Source organism: Astatotilapia calliptera, chromosome 9, assembly GCF_964374335.1.
Source record: "Astatotilapia calliptera chromosome 9, fAstCal68.1, whole genome shotgun sequence".
Classification (NCBI taxonomy): Eukaryota; Metazoa; Chordata; class Actinopteri; order Cichliformes; family Cichlidae; genus Astatotilapia; species Astatotilapia calliptera.
This window is the reverse complement of record NC_137430.1, coordinates 34,209,518-34,229,895: the sequence shown is the minus strand read 5'-3', so window position 1 is coordinate 34,229,895 and position 20,378 is coordinate 34,209,518. Positions and strand designations below refer to the sequence as shown.

General features: G+C 43.9%; 1 protein-coding gene and 1 long non-coding RNA gene across 2 annotated transcripts in view; one reads left to right on the top strand and one right to left on the bottom strand.

The window, feature by feature from the left end:
- The first annotated feature begins 308 nt into the window (after nt 1-308).
- Nucleotides 309-5,059, top strand: LOC145431201 (uncharacterized). The gene is made up of 4 exons (XR_013911576.1): nt 309-474; nt 3,833-3,948; nt 4,458-4,663; nt 4,814-5,059. It is a non-coding gene; the product is annotated as an uncharacterized LOC145431201 (long non-coding RNA).
- The window catches only part of LOC113029557 (NACHT, LRR and PYD domains-containing protein 12-like), a 40,450-nt gene continuing 22,140 nt past the window's right edge, over nt 2,069-20,378 (bottom strand). Inside the window, exons 11-20 of the mRNA XM_080306854.1 lie at nt 19,304-19,480; nt 18,875-19,048; nt 17,763-17,800; nt 6,568-6,638; nt 6,148-6,203; nt 4,797-5,011; nt 4,328-4,587; nt 3,862-3,981; nt 3,625-3,754; nt 2,069-3,524 (exon numbers count right to left, since the gene is read on the bottom strand). Coding sequence (XP_080162980.1) covers nt 3,151-3,524; nt 3,625-3,754; nt 3,862-3,981; nt 4,328-4,587; nt 4,797-5,011; nt 6,148-6,203; nt 6,568-6,638; nt 17,763-17,800; nt 18,875-19,048; nt 19,304-19,480 — 1,615 coding nt within the window. The 3' untranslated portion in view covers nt 2,069-3,150. The remainder of the gene's footprint in view (nt 3,525-3,624; nt 3,755-3,861; nt 3,982-4,327; nt 4,588-4,796; nt 5,012-6,147; nt 6,204-6,567; nt 6,639-17,762; nt 17,801-18,874; nt 19,049-19,303; nt 19,481-20,378) is intronic.

The window sequence follows — 20,378 nt, the reverse complement described above, 5'->3', positions numbered from 1 at the left end:
CCCCCCCAAGTCTGAAGATATTTTTTAAAGAAATTTAAATCCTGCAAACAAACTTCAACACGGGATTCAAAGCTCCTGTCACGCAGGTTTTTACTGGTTTTACTTCAACCTAAAGCATCAGTGGTGAACCAGCGTGAAAAATGCATCACAAACACAGAGTCGCGATGATAATGATAGTACAGACGAACATCAGCAGGCTGTATGTTTAAAGTTACTTTAAAGGTGTGTATGACATTAAATGCGTGGAAAGGATCCACACACAGTGTTTTATCTCACCCATCCTTCGTGTCCAAACCTGAAAGGTACATTTCCCCATCTTTACTTTGAGTTTCTATTTCAAGTCATGTCCTGTCTTATTTTGTAATCCTCTGTACTTTCCACATTTTCACTTCCTCTTATCTGTAACTTTGTCTCATTTTCATCACCGTCATGTCGTTCTCGCGTGTCGTGGCAGTGGTCAGATCATCTGTGAAGGTAAACATGTTTAAAATGTGAGCGAGTTGTGATGAGAGAGCTTTTATTACAGTCGAACCTTTCTTAGTTTATAGTCCTCTTCACTTCCTGAGTGACCTGCCCCACAGAAACAGGCCAGTTTCACAGCATGAGCTGTAGTGTGCGCCTGGAAGATGTTTAGGCTGATTTCTGGGGCTTTTCCTCGCCCGGGTCGTTTGCCTCACAGACTCTCTGTCAAAGTATGCACTGGCAGCCTTACATAAACCTTCTGGGTGTCTCTTGTGTCCGGCATTTATTCCTGTTTCCTGTCATTTGCATCGCCACAGTTGGGTGGCAGGCTGAGGTATGTAGTGTTAGCAGAGGCTAATGAAGCTGCAGCAGTACTCTGGATAGGGAAAGCTGACAATCAGCACCTTCAGTGCCCCCTCCCACATTTACATTGCTATACATAGTTTATTGTTCTAAATGTCTCACATGTTCTGTCATATTTCCAACTCTTCTCTCTGTATTTAACAACTTCTGTCTGAAGTCCTCCCACAGTCTGACTCCTGGTTTGTTTTCACACCTCCTAACTTCACCTTTATTAGCTTTTACATCCATATCTTTCTTTTCATGACACAGAGATGAAAGAGTCGTCTCTCACTGCAGCTTATTTTTATCTGCTATCATCAACCTCATTCACATCTCTCACACGCTCAACAGTAATTATTTACAATATTAGCAGATATTAACAGAAATGCCACCCACCTGCCCTGAAGCTACTGGGATAAAACAAAAGCCATCTTCATGCTACAGACCTCTGGGCCCGTATCCCTAAAGAATCTTTGTGCAAAAAGTGGCTCCTAGCGGCCAAATTCTAAGAAAATTCTCAGAGTCATGACGTTTTCTTAGAATTTCCCCTAAAAGTGACACGACAATCCCAGTTAATATAAAAGCTATTCCTCAAGATTCCTAGCGCTTAAAAGGGCTCCTAAGGCGAGATCTGCTACGAGCAGGGAAGAGGACTTTTAGTGGCTTAGGAGTTCCCCTAAGCAGCTGCACAAAATGGCCAACAGAAGAGGCAGGAGAGATGTCCTGCAAACACTGGATGACAGGGAATTATTGAGACGCTACAGATTGGATCGTGCAGGAATCATGTTTGTGGTGGATCTCCTTAGAGATGCAATTACTTCACCAACTCGACGCCACAACGCTATTACACCGGAGACGAAAGTAATCACAACCCCGAGGTATTTGGCAACCGGGAAAATGCAACAATGCAGCAGTGATGACTTGGGTCTGCAATCACAGACATTGCTAAAAGCTGAGCCGTGTTACCCTCATTAAGACCACACTGGACTTGTAACGTTGTGATTTCTACTTCATTAAGGACAGCCTCTTGAGATAGGCCATCTTGTTTTCAACAGGGTCCATATGGGAGTGAAAGTACAAAATATGCCAGCTAGGATATTAATATGAGCAAATAAGACACGAATCATTATTTGAACAGGGTGTAATGAGTTTAAGTTTTCACATATTTTAGATTCTAATGGCTATAACCCCTACAGCTTACTATTCATTTTCCAGATATTTTCTTGAATGTGAAATATTATTTACAATTACAGTCAGCATAAGATTAGAGTATATAATATGTTTATTGATTTGAGGGTACATCCTTTGCTCATTATCACCAAAAGCTCATTTCCATCAAACTTGTAGGATCAACCAATCACGGCTTTTGAAATGATGACTCATACCTAGCAACGGGGTCAACCACACCTCCTCACTAAGATAGGATTTCCCATCCATTCCTTGCTCAGAGTTCACTGAAAATGTTCTGGAATCACTTCTAAGCTAAAACTCCTGGCAAGGAATTTTTAGGTTAAGTTAGGAGCTCTCTGAGAGGATTCTCAGAATCTTTAGGGATGGTCTTTTGTGTCACACATGCTCTTCCCTGTCAACTTTTGTATGTGTGATACAGGAAGTCAGAGGAAACTGACTGAAGACTTTTAGAGGAAATTTAATGGCTTCATTTATTAGCAGAGAGGAAGGAAACGTGAATCTGTGTGATTACCAAACTGTGGTGATTTTAATCACATAAGGAACAGTTAAGACAGATGGTTACTAATACTAATGCAAAGTAAACACATAACAGCCAAAATTTGTACAAAATAATTAGAATAATTTCACAGTAACATTAATTTGATTGATTCAGATGATCAAGACTGAAAAAAATAAACTTGCAGCGTTGATCCAGAATCCTTCAAACCACCAAAGTTTGAAGACCAAGTCTTTCCCTTCCAAAATAAAGCACCTTGAAATTGTTATTGTTAATCTGAGTACTTGACTATATAAGAATCAGTCCATTTACCATTTAATCTGGGATTATTTAAAAATAGTTTGAGTAAAACTTAAAAATATCATTTCTATCAGTTTAAAACTGATAAACATCATGTTAACGTGCACATTTCCTGTCTATATGTGTGAGGTACAGCCTCTATCACCAATCTTCTGTCGCCATCTAGTGAGCGAAAGCTGGAATGACTAAACTTTACGGAAACACCTTTAACATTATGAAGCAGTCTGAGATTGTTAACAACTCCATCTGGTTTTCTGCTCAGCATCCATTCAAACAAGTCCAAGTTGGTTCAAGAGAATCACTTTCAGAGTGATTACAAAAACTGGTCATTTCAAGATTTCACTGAGTAACGTGAGACTTTAGCACCACAGCTCATGAGCTTCTTTGGAGGTTTTTTTGGCTTCGTTTGGCACGATCACTCTGAAAAGGGTTGGGTCCACCTCTTTGAGAACATCGAGCAGATGTCTGCAGGCGTCATTTCCTTTTCGTCGCACGGTGTCGATTATGCATCGCACTTTATTTGCTCTGCTTTTTTTCTCACATGTCCCAGACTCCATCTCTACATCAATTATAATATGACGCTCGAGGAGTTTATCTACAATTTTGTTTAAACCCTCTGCAGACACTCTTTCAATAAACTCTGAGCGGATTAGCAGCAGCTTATCCTCATCTATTTTTGTTTTGTGGTGTGCGCTGTCCTCTGGTGAGACTCGGTCCTTTTCTGGGACAAACACTAAAAAGAGACTTAAATATGATTTCAGTTGAACGTTTATAAAATATCCTTGTAGCAGAAATTTATACAGTCATTTCTGCTGCTGCAGTGGAACTTTTACCATCACGACGCCAGGCTTCATTTCCATCTTGGTCCTTGACTATCAGAGTCACAACCTCCAGGTTTGCAGTCAGGAAAACCTCAAATGTTGGATAGTAATTCGGTCCAAGCTTTTTCCAAAACTCTGCGTGCTGAAAACCAACAAGAATCTGCGGTTTTAATAGGGACTGATAGAAAACTGCTTATTTTATATCTGACTTTATTTTCAGGGGCATTTTATTCACGACAGTTGGCTCACGTTCGGCTGTATCTTCAGGCCCTCGGGTTCACAGTGGACACTGTAACGCTGACCGATGTGAAGCACGCAGTCTGAAGACGTCTCAATGTATGTAGCATCATTGCCTTGTTGCTTTTTAACCTCAGTGGTAGGATATAAAATTACGTTAATGTTCATATGTTGATCTGTTTATCTATAGAAATCATTTATAATTATCAAGTGTCGACTAAAGTGTGGAACAAATGATCCAGTGTAGTCAGTAAACCCAGGTTTACTTTGTCAGTAGGGGGAGAGATAACTATGCAATCAACTCTGGATCGTTACTGAAGTCAAGAATAAAGCGCTGTGATTGGTCAGTGAGAGTCTGCAGTCTGAGAAGCTTGACTCTGTGCTTCTACTAACCAATGAATAAAGCCCAGGGTGTCTGCCCCCTACTGGAAGCATCAGAAATCTGCAGAGTGAGACCGCCTGAGTGCTCTATGCTTACCTCTGACAGATGGATTCTTTCATGCAGGAGAAACACGTTGATTTTTAGAGGCACTGTGTCTTTAAATCGCAGGAACAGCAGAACCTGGCCTGCTTCTGGGATTTTAAAGGACTTTTTAACAAAATTCCAGATAAGACCAAAGGCAGAGAGGTGGGAGACGTTCACAATCACATGCGTGTCGGTGATCCTCATCGGTTTCAAGATGCTTATCCCATCATCAAAGACGTGCGCGACAGACAGCAGGCCATCAACACACAACGCTGTGAAGGGAAAGAGCTGCTGCACTATTTCCTGCTCAGGGATTCATCCTGCACCATTTACTTTTCAACACTTCAGGTAGTTCAAACTAATCACTGTTATCTACAAGTTAGATGCTACCCATTTATTAATGTGTGCAACAACAATCATAGTAAAGTGCTTGTTTTGATACTGAACACAATTCATCTCATCATCGCAGCACGGTGCTCACCCTCCTTTGTTTCACAGTGTGGCAGGTGGAGCTGACGGACTGCGTCCTCAGAGCACGTGATGTTAAACAGCGGCCCTGCAGCTGTTTTTCCAGCTTGTTGAAGGAGGCTCTCATCCCATTGGACATTCCAGTACAGCAGCTCCGCCTCCTGAGCCATAACAAACACCAGTCTGGTCAGAGTACACTGGAACACACCTGGACCAGGACACCTGAACCTGTAGAAGATGAAACGGTTAAACTAGAATCTAAAAGAAAGAAACCAACGAGAACATCTGAAGCTTCTGTTTGAGTCCAAACTGTCACATCCACCAAAGTGAGGGGATGCTACATCTGTATGGGGCGATCGTGGCTCAAGAGTTAGGAGTTCGCCTTGTAATCGGAAGGTTGCCGGTTCGAGCCCCGGCTTGGACAGTCTCGGTCGTTGTGTCCTTGGGCAAGACACTTCACCCGTTGCCTACTGGTGGTGGTCAGAGGGCCCGGTGGCGCCAGTGTCCGGCAGCCTCGCCTCTGTCAGTGCGCCCCAGGGTGGCTGTGGCTGCAATGTAGCTTGCCATCACCAGTGTGTGAATGTGTGTGTGAATGGGTGGATGACTGGATATGTAAAGCGCTTTGGGGTCCTTAGGGACTAGAAAGGCGCTATATAAATACAGGCCATTTACCATTACCATTTACCATAACTCTGCTGCTTTGGCTCTAAAGCCAAAGCAGGTTATTAATTCTACTTGTGGTTTGGGATATCTCAGGGTTTGACTCACATGTCACATAATTAGAACACGGTTGTGGTTAGTCATCCCAGAGGCTTCAGCCTCTTTCTGCACTGATAGTAACCTGCCATCGCTGTATTTGAGTTTTATATTATCAGAACACCTCAAATCACACAGAACCCAGATGAACCCTGTCATCTCTAACACAGACAGGCATCTGTGGAGGCAGCTGTTACTGGAGCTGGAGGGCCAAGTGAAGGTCCTGCCTGAAGTCTGACATCATCTCTGTCTGTCACTGAGGTGAGGGACGTCAACTGTCTGATCAGTTCCTTCATCACTGATAGTGCAAACTAGAGCTGAATAACTGAGATGCAACTGTGCTGCTCCCATCAGAAACTGACGCTCCAGATGATCTTTCAGGGGAAATGATGTCTGAGTGAGATGGACAAAGGAAAACACAGAGGGAGAGAAAAGCAAAGTACACAAATACACACAACGTCTCATATATTAGACATCGATGGAGAGGAGGAGGTAATTTACTATGTCACACCTCCAGGTGTGCAATACAAATCAGGTCACATCAGAGCATGTGTGACATCATTCTAATGTGGAGGTGAAAGCAGTGACAGCTGTGGTTTTAGTATCACCTGTGGGAGATTTGTGTGGATTCAGGTTGTACTTCAGGTGTGAAGCTTGATGGAGGCTGGAAATCAGAACAACACCAGCTGTTTAAAGCAGCAACAAACCAGTAAGCAGTGAAGAAACTACAAACTACACAACATACACATCAGCAGTTATATGTACGTACTTTCAAAACTGGCAGTAAAATAGTGGGACTAAAAACAATGAAAACATGGAGCCATGCAGGATAAAGCTTAAAGCATCCTGATAACGTACAATTAATCAGTGTTGCAGTGCAGGTAAATTCAATACGTAGAGTTAGTTTCTGTCCTGAAGCCTCCTTCTTTGTTCCATCAGACAAAGTTTAGACTACTACTATGAAAAAGTGCCGAGATTAACAGTCATTACATGTGTAAGTGATAAGAATCCGCTTGCTTTTGTCTCACCTTAATTGGCTCTATGTCATCCTCAGATAAATCAGCTAAAGGGTTTATATCCAATGTTTGTTCAGAGTCACCTGATGAGAGACAGACAGCAGAATAGTTCAGGATTCCCTGGAACACTTTTCGTCAGAGCTGACTGCAGACGTCCAAAGTGTACACTCAGAAATATTTTGCTAGAAATCAAAGCTGATTTGTGTCTGAATAATTTAATCCAGATCTGAAAACATGCTACCATTTTCAGCTGCACCACAGATAAACTTTTATAGAGCAATGTTTCCCAACCTTTCGGAGCCACAGCACATATTTCACATTAGAAAGAAATCACAAACAAAAATGTCACAAAAAGCATATTGATAGTTTTTCCCTGTGCACCAGTTATAGTGGAATCCGCTTGGTTTGTCCCCAGTACACCTTTTTGCTTCTGACCACTAATCATGCTAGGGCTTTCATGTGGTCAGACTGCCTACTTTTTCTTTTCAGATATTTATCTATTAATATTACACACTGTATCGTCTCACAGCATGACTATTATGTAATTTCTTCTTCATCTTCTTTTGTTTTACTGGGAGTTGGCAACCCACACTTCAGACTGTGTGGCCACCCATGGCTCCAACACCATTGTGAAGTTTGCTGACGACACAGTGGTGTTGGGTGCCATCTCCAACAACGATGAGGCGGCCTACATGGATGAAGTGAAGAATCTGGCATCATGGTGCCAGGACAACCACCTCCAGCTGAACGTCGGCAAGACCAAGGAGGTGGTGGTGGACTTCAGAAGGGGTCAGCACAGAGACTACAAGCCCATTATCATCAATGGAGCTCCAGTGGAGAGGGTGCAGTCCTTCAAGTATCTTGGTGTCCACATCTCCTCAGACCTGACATGGACTGCCCACATTCAGGTCCAGACCAAAAAGGCTAGGCAGCGCCTGTACCACCTACGACAACTGAGGAAGTTCAGGGTCTCTCCAAAGATCCTCAGGATTTTCTATACAGGCGCTGTGGAGAGCATCCTCACACAGAACATGACATCGTGGTTCGGGAACAGCTGTGTGAAGGACCAAAAAGCTCTCCAGAGTGTGATCCGTACAGCAGAACGCTGCTGCAGGATTGCTCTCCCCCCGCTTCAGGACACCTACACCAGGAGATGCCGGACTAGAGCAGCGCAGATACTGAAGGACCCGTCCCATCCTGGCAACAAACTGTTCCAACTTCTGCAATCTGGTAGAAGGTTCCGCATCTTCCGGGCAAGGACAGAGAGACTCAAGAGGAGCTTCTATCCCCAAGCCATCCGTGCCCTAAACACACACACCCGCCCGCTCACATCATCTATAATTGACTGAGACAGGACTCTTCCAGACACTAAACCAAGGCACAATGTACATTTCAATTCCTTTAATTTTAAATATGTTTATATTGTCTATCCTGTAAAATAGTCAGATGTCTATTCATATTAATGTACAGAATTCACCTGCTAGCTGCTACTACTGCACATTCACCTAATGTCTTCACCTTATTTTATATATATATATATATATATATATATATATATATATATAAAAACACCCAGCACGCCCCTGCGGGCGGTTTATCCTTCAAGCTCGGGTCCTCTACCAGAGGCCTGGGAGCTTGAGGGTCCTGCGCAGTATCTTAGCTGTTCCCAGGACTGCGCTCTTCTGGACAGAGATCTCCGATGTTATTCCCGGGATCTGCTGGAGCCACTCGCCTAGCTTGGGAGTCACCGCACCTAGTGCTCCGATTACCACGGGGACCACCGTTACCTTCACCCTCCACATCCTCTCGAGCTCTTCTCTGAGCCCTTGGTATTTCTCCAGCTTCTCGTGTTCCTTCTTCCTGATATTGCTGTCATTCGGAACCGCTACATCGATCACTACGGCCGTCTTCTTCTGTTTGTCTACCACCACTATGTCCGGTTGGTTAGCCACCACCATTTTGTCCGTCTGTATCTGGAAGTCCCACAGGATCTTAGCTCGGTCATTCTCCACCACCCTTGGGGGCATCTCCCATTTTGACCTCGAGACTTCCAGGTTATACTCGGCACAGATGTTCCTGTACACTATGCCGGCCACTTGGTTATGGCGTTCCATGTATGCCTTGCCTGCTAGCATCTTGCACCCTGCTGTTATGTGCTGGATTGTCTCTGGGGCATCTTTACACAGCCTGCACCTGGGGTCTTGCCTGGTGTGATAGACCCCAGCCTCTATGGATCTTGTACTCAGAGCTTGTTCTTGTGCTGCCATGATTAGTGCCTCTGTGCTGTCTTTCAGTCCAGCTTTGTCCAGCCACTGGTAGGATTTCTGGATATCAGCCACCCCCTCTATCTGCCGGTGGTACATACAGTGGGGCAAAAAAGTATTTAGTCAGCCACCGATTGTGCAAGTTCCCCCACTTAAAATGATGACAGAGGTCAGTAATGCACCAGAGGTACACTTCAACTGTGAGAGACAGAATGTGAAAAAAAAATCCATGAATTCACATGGTAGGATTTGTAAAGAATTTATTCGTAAATCAGGGTGGAAAATAAGTATTTGGTCACCTCAAACAAGGAAAATCTCTGGCTCTCACAGACCTGTAACGTCTTCTGTAAGAAGCTTTTCTGTCCCCCACTCGTTACCTGTATGAATGGCACCTGTTTGAACTCATCATCTGTATAAAAGACACCTGTCCACAGCCTCAAACAGTCAGACCCCAAACGCCGCCATGGCCAAGACCAAAGAGCTTTCGAAGGACACCAGGAAAAGTATTGTAGACCTGCACCAGACTGGGAAGAGTGAATCTACAATAGGCAAGCAGCTTGGTGTGAAAAAATCAACTGTGGGAGCAATCATCAGAAAATGGAAGACATACAAGACCACTGATAATCTCCCACGATCTGGGGCTCCACGCAAGATCTCATCCCGTGGGGTCAAAATGATCATGAGAACGGTGAGCAAAGATCCCAGAACCACACGGGGGGACCTGGTGAATGACCTGCAGAGAGCTGGGACCAAAGTAACAAAGGTCACCATCAGTAACACACTACAACGGCAGGGAATCAAATCCCGCAGTGCCAGACGTGTTCCGCTGCTGAAGCCAGTGCATGTCCAGGCCCGTCTGAAGTTTGCCAGAGAGCACATGGATGATACAGCAGAGGATTGGGAGAATGTCATGTGGTCAGATGAAACCAAAGTAGAACTTTTTGGTATAAACTCAACTCGTCGTGTTTGGAGGAAGAAGAATACTGAGTTGCATCCCAAGAACACCATACCTACTGTGAAGCATGGGGGTGGAAACATCATGCTATGGGGCTGTTTTTCTGCCAAGGGGACAGGACGACTGATCCGTGTTAAGGACAGAATGAATGGGGCCATGTATCGTGAGATTTTGAGCCAAAACCTCCTTCCATCAGTGAGAACTTTGAAGATGAAAGGAGGCTGGGTCTTCCAACATGACAATGATCCAAAACACACCGCCCGGGCAACAAAGGAGTGGCTCCGTAAGAAGCATTTGAAAGTCCTGGAGTGGCCTAGCCAGTCTCCAGACCTCAACCCCATAGAAAATCTGTGGCGGGAGTTGAAAGTCCGTGTTGCTCGGCGACAGCCCCAAAACATCACTGCTCTCGAGAAGATCTGCATGGAGGAATGGGCCAAAATACCAGCTACTGTGTGTGCAAACCTGGTAAAGACCTATAGTAAACGTTTGACCTCTGTTATTGCCAACAAAGGTTATGTTACAAAGTATTGAGTTGTATTTTTCTTATTGACCAAATACTTATTTTCCACCCTGATTTACGAATAAATTCTTTACAAATCCTACCATGTGGATTCATGGATTTTTTTTTTTCACATTCTGTCTCTCACAGTTGAAGTGTACCTCTGGTGCAAATTACTGACCTCTGTCATCATTTTAGGTGGGGGAACTTGCACAATCGGTGGCTGACTAAATACTTTTTTGCCCCACTGTACCGTGCAGGGGCCTGTCCTTCCATGATGGTTCCTCGTCTCCCTCCTCTTTCTTGGGTTTCTGCTGCCTGAGGTATTCACTGAGCACTCGGTCAGTTGGGGCCATCTTCCCAATGTATTCTTGGATGTTCGTTGTCTCATCCTGGACTGTGGTGCTGACACTCACCAGTCCCCGGCCCCCTTCCTTCCGCTTAGCGTACAGCCTCAGGGTGCTGGACTTGGACAAGCATTGCATGTACAAGGATGTCAGCTACCGTTAAACCCCGAAGAAGAAGAAGAAGCAGCTGTGTCCCAGAATTCATAGCGCGGCCCAGCGCAGTTTCCAACAATGGCGGCAGCTAGTTAGTTTTAATGTTACTCTTATTATTCTTTCTGGGTCACAAAATAAACGTTTAACATATTTTCAGGCGAGAATGTAGCTGTGTAAACCTCAAATATCTGCTCAGTTTATCAAGACACCACATATTTTCAAAAGCGCTCCGACGTTTTCGGAGACGTCTGTTACCCACTAGCTCGTTAGCGAGCCGGGGGCTAGGCTCACTAGCGCCGTGAGAACACCGGACTCCCCGCAAATCGTTTTCAAACCCACCGCCGTCTTTCGCTACTCAGGTTAAATATATATGAGTCACTTAGATAACTTAAAATGTTATTGTTTGGTTTTTTTTTTTTAGTATTTTATCAGTTTGTCTGAGATTAAAGTTATAGTTTTTACACAGCTGAATAAACGTCAAGCAGACAGCTGATTATCAGAAGTGTGAGATGCTCCAGAATATACTCCAGTGTCCTGTTAAATTTTAGATAGCAAGGAGTTTATTAATCTTCACCGAAACAATCTGCAAATTTCATTAAAATTCAATAAACTATCATCTTGTCTTTATTTTTAGTTAGCACAGACCTTAAACACTTAAAGCTGTAAGCTAATGATAGTTATATAAGAGCAGATGCTGCTGGTGCAATAAGCTGTAGTTTTACGTCTAATGGATGATGATCTGATTAGTCGACTAATCGCAAAAATAATCGGTGACTAGTCGACTATCAAAATAATCGTTTGTGGCAGCCCTACCTATTACCCCAGCAGGGTACCTGATCACGGGCAGGGCGTAGGTGTTGATGGCCCGGATCTTGTTCTTACCATTCAGCTGACTCCTCAGGACTTGCCTGACCCTCTGCAGGTACTTGGTGGTTGCAGCCTTTCTAGCGGCCTCTTCATGGTTCCCATTTGCCTGCGGGATCCCCAGGTACTTGTAACTGTCCTCTATGTCTGCAATGTTGCCTTCTGGTAGTTCAATCCCCTCAGTTCTGACTACCTTCCCTCTCTTTGTTACCATCCGACTACACTTCTCCAGTCCGAACGACATTCCAATGTCATTGCTGTATAGCCTGGTAGTGTGGATCAGTGAATCGATGTCTCGTTCACTCTTGGCATACAGCTTGATGTCATCCATGTACAGGAGGTGGCTGACAACTGCTCCGTTCCGTAGTCGGTATCCGTAGCCAGTCTTGTTAATGATCTCACTGAGGGGGTTCAGGCCTATGCAGAACAGCAGTGGGGACAGAGCATCTCCTTGGTAGATCCCGCACTTGATGGTAACTTGTGCTATGGGCTTGGAGTTGGCCTCTAGTGTTGTACGCCACATCCCCATTGAGTTCCTGATGAAGGCTCTTAGGGTCCCATTGATCTTGTACAATTCTAGGCATTCCAGTATCCAGCTGTGGGGCATTGAGTCATAGGCCTTCTTGTAATCAATCCAGGCAGTGCACAGGTTGGTCAGTCTGGTCTTGCAGTCTCGGCTGATTGTTCTGTCTACCAGTAGCTGGTGTTTTGCACCTCTGGTATTCTTGCCAATTCCTTTCTGTGTCCCGCTCATGTATTGACCCATGTGCCTGTTCATCTTAGCCGATATGATGCCTGACAGGAGCTTCCATGTAGTACTGAGGCAGGTTATTGGTCGGTAGTTGGAGGGGACCGGTCCCTTCTTGGGGTCCTTGGGGATCAGGACCGTCCGGCCTTCAGTTAGCCATTCCGGGTGTCTCTCGTTAACTAGCAGCTGGTTCATTTGTGCTGCCAGACGCTCGTGGAGTGCAGTCAGCTTCTTCAGCCAGTAGGCGTGAACCATGTCGGGCCCTGGTGCTGTCCAACTCTTCATACTGGAGACCCTTTCTTGGATATCTGCCACTGTGATGGTTACTGGACCCTGTTCAGGGAGGTCGCTGTGGTCTGCCCTCAGATCCACTAGCCACTGAGCATTGCCGTTATGGGTTGCATCCTTCTCCCATATGCTCTTCCAGTATTGCTCCGTCTCCAGCCTTGGTGGTGCTGTTCTCTTATTGTTCCCTTGCCACTGAGAGAACACCTTTGCTGGTTCTGTGGAGAACAGCTGGTTTATTCTCCTGCCTTCTATCTCTCTGGTGTACCTCCTCAAGCGGCTGGCCAAGGCTGTGAGTCTTTGCTTGGCAGTTTCCAAGGCCTCAGGTATGGACAGCTTGCTGTATTTCTTAGGCACCTTATTTGTCGCACCTTTCTGCAACTCTGTTAGTTGGCTAACCTCCCTCCGTGCTACTTTGATCTTGCCCTCTAGCCTCCTTCTCCATGGAGGGTACTGCCCCTTGTGGCTGTTCAACTTGTAGCCAAGCATCTCACTGATCACTGCTGCCGTATTGTAGATCAGCTTGTTAGTGTCGGTAATCGTGGTTGTAGGTATTGCCCGTAGTGCTGCATTAACATCATCTAGCAGACCTTCTGAGGGTACTTCACGTAATCTTGGTAACCGGCTACGGGGGATCCAGGTTTCAAGCTTGGCCATGATCCTATTTTTCAGGTCAGTTCCTCTCGCACTCAACGATCCTATATATATATATATATATATATATATATATATATATATATATATATATATATATATATATATATATATATATATATATATATATATATATATATATATTAGGGGTGCAACGATACACAAAATTCACGGTTCGGTTCGATACTTTGGTGTCCATCCATCCATCCATTCACTTCCGCTTATCCTTTTTCAGGGTCGCGGGGGGCACTGGAGCCTATCCCAGCTGTCATAGGGCGAGAGGCGGGGTACACCCTGGACAGGTCGCCAGTCTGTCGCAAGGCTAACACACAGGGACAGACAACCATTCGCACTCACATTCATTTGCACATTCACACCTAGTGACAATTTGGATTATCCAATTAACCTATCCCCACAAGCTGCATGTCTTTGGACGGTGGGAGGAAGCTGGAGTACCCGGAGAGAACCCACGCAAACACGGGGAGAACATGCAAACTCCACACAGAAAGACCCCGGCCTGATGGTGGAATTGAACTCAGGACCTTCTTGCTGTGCGGCAACAGTGCTAACCACCGTGCCACCGTGCTGCCATACTTTGGTGTCACGGTTCGATATTTTTTCGATACAAAAAAAATGTTCATGCCTTTTTAATTTGTCATTTATTAAAATTATAAATAAATATTTTAACTCAAAAGTACAGTTTTTAAATTTAACCCTAACCCTTGTGCGTGTTTTTTATTTTGACAGCGAATATGCACCTGCGGACCACTTATGTGCAGCCCTGGTTATTTAGCTCGTCATTTTGCAGCCACAGAAATTCTTTTGTCCATGAAACCATAAAGCTGCACTTTCTTTTTGCCTTATAGTCTCATTTGTCATAACTTCTCCGTTTTGTGGTAAGCTTTTCTTTGGCTGTCACTTCTTCACCCTGACCTGTCTTATTTGGCTCAGCAGAACTAAAATATATATCTGTCTGTGAAGGTTCTCAGTCATCGTAGTGAAATATAAATCCTGCTGCTTTTACACACGCACTCACATAAGCTCAGCGATTCTCTGCGCGATCAACCTCTCACATGTTTAAGCTGCGGGAGATTTCACTTGTCATGTTTGCATAGTAAGCTCACTCACAGATCAGTGCTGTCGCTCTCTATACACAGTTCACACGATTGCAAAGCAAAAAACAAGCGCAAATTCAAACGCGATTTCAATATGTCACATATTGACAGTGGCTCACCGATGCCAATGACATAATTACCCAGCTACATTTCCGAAAGAATGCAAAAGCATTGACATATATTTTTCCTTCCTACGATAGCCCGACGGGCAGGGCAGAGATAGATTTTGGTACCCCAACTGAAAAAATCGCTAGCCCCGGGACGTTGGGCTAGCGATATTGCGAGCCCTGTATCTGATTGAGGAATCACTCATCTTTGGAAAAGAGAGTTTATTACAGAGAAATGTCTCTTTCCAAAATAAAAGCTATACTATCCGCTTCTTCTGGGCTATATTCTCAGCAGCATAAGGAGAATCATGTGCTAACAGCTGTCTAAATGACTCGGCTAAAGTTAGTAGCATGCTTGTTGTTTTTGTCTTTGCACTAGGATGATGTTGGCGTAAATGTGCAGTCATATTCGTCGTGTTCCCACTAGTGCTTTCAGGTTAATCTCGTTGAAATGACGTTAACGCCACAACACGGCAAATCTCCGTTAACGAGCTACCGCCGATCGCCCCGTGCATGGGGCTAGACGGCCAACACGTTAACGAGCTAACTGCGCTAGCACACTAGTTCCCACCCATGTAATTGAGCATTGCATGGCACATCCAACATACTGTTTTACTTTAGTCCATGACGCGCTTACCTTCAGGGTCATACGTCACATGAAAACCAAAATAATTCCAAACGCCAGATTTGAATGAGGGTGGGGGAGGTCTATGTTGTAAGGAGAGCTTAACTTCTGTCTCGCTAGCTTGCCCTGCGCTCTTCCTTCTGACGATGCTGTCTGTGTTGAGCGCTCAGTGAATCTGCGTTCGACTACTCCGCCTAGGCTGCACTGTCGACCCTAGGCAGAGTAGTCGAACGCAGATTCACTGAGCGCTCAACACAGACAGCATCGTCAGAAGGAAAGTTGATAAAATAAATTACAAATGTTGTATTGTTCGATACATATGCGTACCGAACCGAAAGCACTGTATCGAACGGTTCAATATCGATACGAATATCGTTGCACCCCTAATATATAACTATCATGAACTATCATGGAAGGACAGGGCCCTGCACGGTATGTACCACTGGCAGATAGAGGAGGTGGCTGATATCCAGAAATCCTACCAGTGGCTGGACAAAGCTGGACTGAAAGACAGCACAGAGGCACTAATCATGGCAGCACAAGAACAAGCTCTGAGTACAAGATCCATAGAGGCTGGGGTCTATCACACCAGGCAAGACCCCAGGTGCAGGCTGTGTAAAGATGCCCCAGAGACAATCCAGCACATAACAGCAGGGTGCAAGATGCTAGCAGGCAAGGCATACATGGAACGCCATAACCAAGTGGCCGGCATAGTGTACAGGAACATCTGTGCTGAGTACAACCTTGAAGTCCCGAGGTCAAAATGGGAGATGCCCCCAAGGGTGGTGGAGAATGACCGAGCTAAGATCCTGTGGGACTTCCAGATACAGACGGACAAAATGGTGGTGGCTAACCAACCGGACATAGTGGTGGTAGACAAACAGAAGAAGACGGCCGTAGTGATCGATGTAGCGGTTCTGAATGACAGCAATATCAGGAAGAAGGAACACGAGAAGCTGGAGAAATACCAAGGGCTCAGAGAAGAGCTCGAGAGGATGTGGAGGGTGAAGGTAACGGTGGTCCCCGTGGTAATCGGAGCACTAGGTGCGGTGACTCCCAAGCTAGGCGAGTGGCTCCAGCAGATCCCGGGAACAACATCGGAGATCTCTGTCCAGAAGAGCGCAGTCCTGGGAACAGCTAAGATACTGCGCAGGACCCTCAAGCTCCCAGGCCTCTGGTAGAGGACCCGAGCTTGAAGGATAAACCGCCCGCAGGGGCGTGCTGGGTGTTATATATATATCATATATATATATATATATATATATATATATATATATATATATATATATATATATATCTATATATACATACACTCAACAAAAATATAAACGCAACACCTTTGTTACTGCTCCCATTCCCCATGGGATGGACGTAGAGACCTAAAATTCATTCCAGATACACAATATAACCATCCCTCCCAAACAGTGGTCACAAATCAGAGGTACACCTGTGCACTACTCATGATGTCAGATCAGCATCCTGATGTGGCACACCTGTGAGGTGGGATGGATTATCTCAATATGGCAGATGTGCCCACTACCACACATTTGGACTGATTTGTGACCACTGTTTGGGAGGGATGGTTATATTGTGTATCTGGAATGAATTTTAGGTCTCTACGTCCATCCCATGGGGAATGGGAGCAGTAACAAAGGTGTTGCGTTTATATTTTTGTTGAGTGTATATACATATATATATATATATATATATATATATATATATATATATACACCCCCCCCCTCCATTCTTGCACATGTCGAGGAGCGTGTCATGTTACATTTCACTGTGTGTTATACTTGTATAACTATGCATGTGACAAATAAAGAACCTTGAACCATTTAATTAGAGCAGGCAGTTGTACTGCCCTCTGTAGCTGAACGTGCGTCTCACTCATCTATTTTTAAAAGATAACAATAACTCTATAAGGAGAGCACTCTTCGAAGCGCACAGTCACAAAGGGGATTCACAGGTTGGTTGAAAACACATTAAAGAGGTGTGCATATCCCAACAAAGATGCAATCGTGCATTCTCAATAAATATTTGCATAGAAACATTTGCTGTGATCCAATGATGGGGTGTGCAAGAAACAGCCTGAATACTCAGTCGACCTCACGGGATGATGCAGGAAGGCTGTTTCAAAGTTTATGCGCTGAACTCGAAATATGAGAGTGGAAGTGTCAAAAGGTTCTGATGCAGTGAAGCTGCTGGGTTAGTGTCTGACATCAGCTATGAGCTTCTCCACGTCCAGCGTTTGAGTGCAGCCGGCTAAGAAAAGATATCTAGGAGGAGTTCAGGAGTTCCAAGTAGTAACCTTCTAACTATTATGATTTCTAAAACATGAAATAAACCTGTTCATCATCAAATTGCAATTTTGAATTTTAAGATGTTTAAGATGTTAAAATGTTTTATGGCCTTTTTATTTAGACCTTGTGGCATTTTAGCATGTTTGAAATACATTTTCCAAATATTTTCCACACCTCCATACAACATTATTTATAGGATTTCTATGTTAAAATAAGCACACAGTCATATACATATTTGATGCTGTTAATAAAATATTGGTGAATAGGAGACATCATGTCAGTACTCACAGGCGTTTTCATTGGAAGGTTCAATCATCCTGTCAACCCTGCAGATACAAACAGAAGAATTTGAGTAGAATAATCCATCTTTGCTTGAAGCTTCAGCTCAGCTTTATTAATTTTTTAAAAATTACATTTAAAAATTTATTTTTTTCTCTTCAGTCAGAAAGTTCTGCACAAAGGAGATCTTTGGTTTGTTGGGTTGCTCTACAATTTTATAGGATCTTTATCTAAACACAGCAACAACAAAAAATAGTGAATATTTATTAAACACATTTTTTAAATTGGTTCAGCTGAACTTAAAAATATGGACTTGAAGCTTGATTTGTCAGATCTGACCAGACTGACAAAAGACTAAAACTGTCATGGTCCTGGGTCGGTGACCCAGCGCTTTAAGTTTATTGTTAACATTTTCCAATTTATTATCATGATTATTATTATTATTGTTTGAGTTCTACGTGTTCTATTCGGTCTGCCTCTGAGTCTGCGTCTGTATCTGTCTGTCTATGGTGTCACCACGTCTGTTTGTGAATCTGTCTGGTTAGTTCAATGTCTTTTCTGGTTCCATGTGTCTGAGTTTCCTGTTTTATTGTGAAGGTCTGTGTCGTATGTGAGTGTGCCAGTTTACGTTTCCCCTGTCTTGTCAGCTGTGATTTCTCCCAGGTGTGTTCCCCTCCTGTCTCTCATCCCTTGATTACTGCCATCTGTGTATTTAAGCCCTGTGTTTCTCTGTGTCAGTGTCGTGTCGTACCCTCAACTTGCTGTGTGTTTGTAATGTCCTGTCCTCCAGCACCTCGGTTTAGAGTTTTGTTTTTGTAAGTTTTATTTCATGAATCATTCCTCCAGCAATAAAGCTGCGTTTTCAGTTTATTCCCATCTCTAAGAGTCCTGCAATTTTGGGTCCACCACTTCTGCTTGCCTGCCACACAGCCAACTATGAGAAAAACTAAACTCATTTTCTGTGCTTGTTTTTCTTAATTTCAGGTAATGTATTAAACAATATCATCTCAATGAGTTTTTTTCTAAAGTCAACTTTTTATTTTTATTTTAGTCAAACATTTTTTACATCTACTTTCAGCTTAGTGTTATTTAACTAAAAAAAACTGCGACCCTCTACTGACCCCAGAGTCTCCAGTCTCCACTGTGGATTCTCCACAAGCTCAGACAGCTGCTTCAGATCCGATTCCTGCAGGTTGTTTCCTCTCAGGCGCAGCTCGCTCAGATAGGACGGGCTGGACTTTAGTGCTGAAGCCAGATACTCACAGCTGATCTCTGACAGACCACAGTACTCCAGTCTGAGTAAAAAGCAAAAGATTTAAGGTTATTGTACAAACTTATTCTTGAAATCATATAGTTATTGTTTATTGTTTACTTTTATTAAACATGCCTGTGGCGACAGATTGACATGTTTTTATCCTTTTAGAGCCAACCTTTTTATCTCCAACTTTAACAATTAAGACTCCATTATGAAGAACCACAGTGTGGGTCAGTATATCAGTCTTATGTCTGCAGGTCAGTGGAAAACAAAACTTGAAAACATGGTGACTGACCTCAGAGTTTCCAGTCTGCACTGTGGACTCTCCAGAAAACCACACAAACGCTCCACTCCTAAATCCTGCAGTTTGTAGTTGGAGCTCAGGTCCAGCTCTCTAAGAAAGGAGGGGTTGGACTTCAGAGCTGACACCAGAAATCTGCAGCTGTGTTCAGACAAGCTGCAGTCCTCCAGTCTGAATAAAACAAAACACATTTGTAAGCTCAAAAGTTTCTGCTTGAAATCGTTCAGTTTTTCATCATTCAGAGGGAGAACAGAAAAATGGTTATTAAATGAAAACAACTGCAAATGAATATCTGTCAGATAAAACTAATAAGTCATTAATTTCAAATCCTTAACCATTGTTTTTGAAAGAATTTATTGTAGATGAAGTCAGTGTTTTTGTCCATTAATATTTCTTTTTCATAAGTTGTACTAACTTGATGTTACTATTATTATTGTTGTTGCACAATGTGTCATTTCATAGCTTTATTGTAGCTCATACACATTTCAGGAGTCTAGAAACAACAGACATCTCTTGAACAGACATCTTGTCACGGTCCCCTTGTTTCTCTGGCTGGCTCATGCTGGCTACAGGTGTTGTTGTTGTTTTTCCTCCTGCCTGGGCGGAGCTCGTTACGGGCTCTCGCTCTTGGCCCACACACCCGTGTGATTGTCACCACCTGCTGCTGATCTGGCTGAGTTCCCCAGCTGCTATTTAAGGCAGTGGCACAGAGTAGCTCGCCGCTGGAATGTGGAATCTCCTGAGTTTGTGCTCTTGGCTTGATCAAAAGAGCGCCTTGTGTATGTTTGCCTGTGGAACTAACTGTTGTATTCTGTGTGTAGATATCCCCCTTCTGGACCAGATTACGGACCCTGCATGAGTGGAGTTTTGGAGCTAGTGCGGCTGAAAAGGAGTGAGTAAGTGTGTGTGGAGGTGCTCTGGCGGTGACTGTGCTGAAGAGGAAGCGTGTGTGTGGATTGCCCCCTCTCCCTGGAGCCCTGGATCCGACTCAAAGTATAGCGCTAAAGGGTGTGTTCCCTGTTGTAAATAAATTGTCTTCTTTTGTTTGCAAAGAACTCTGTCTGCGCGT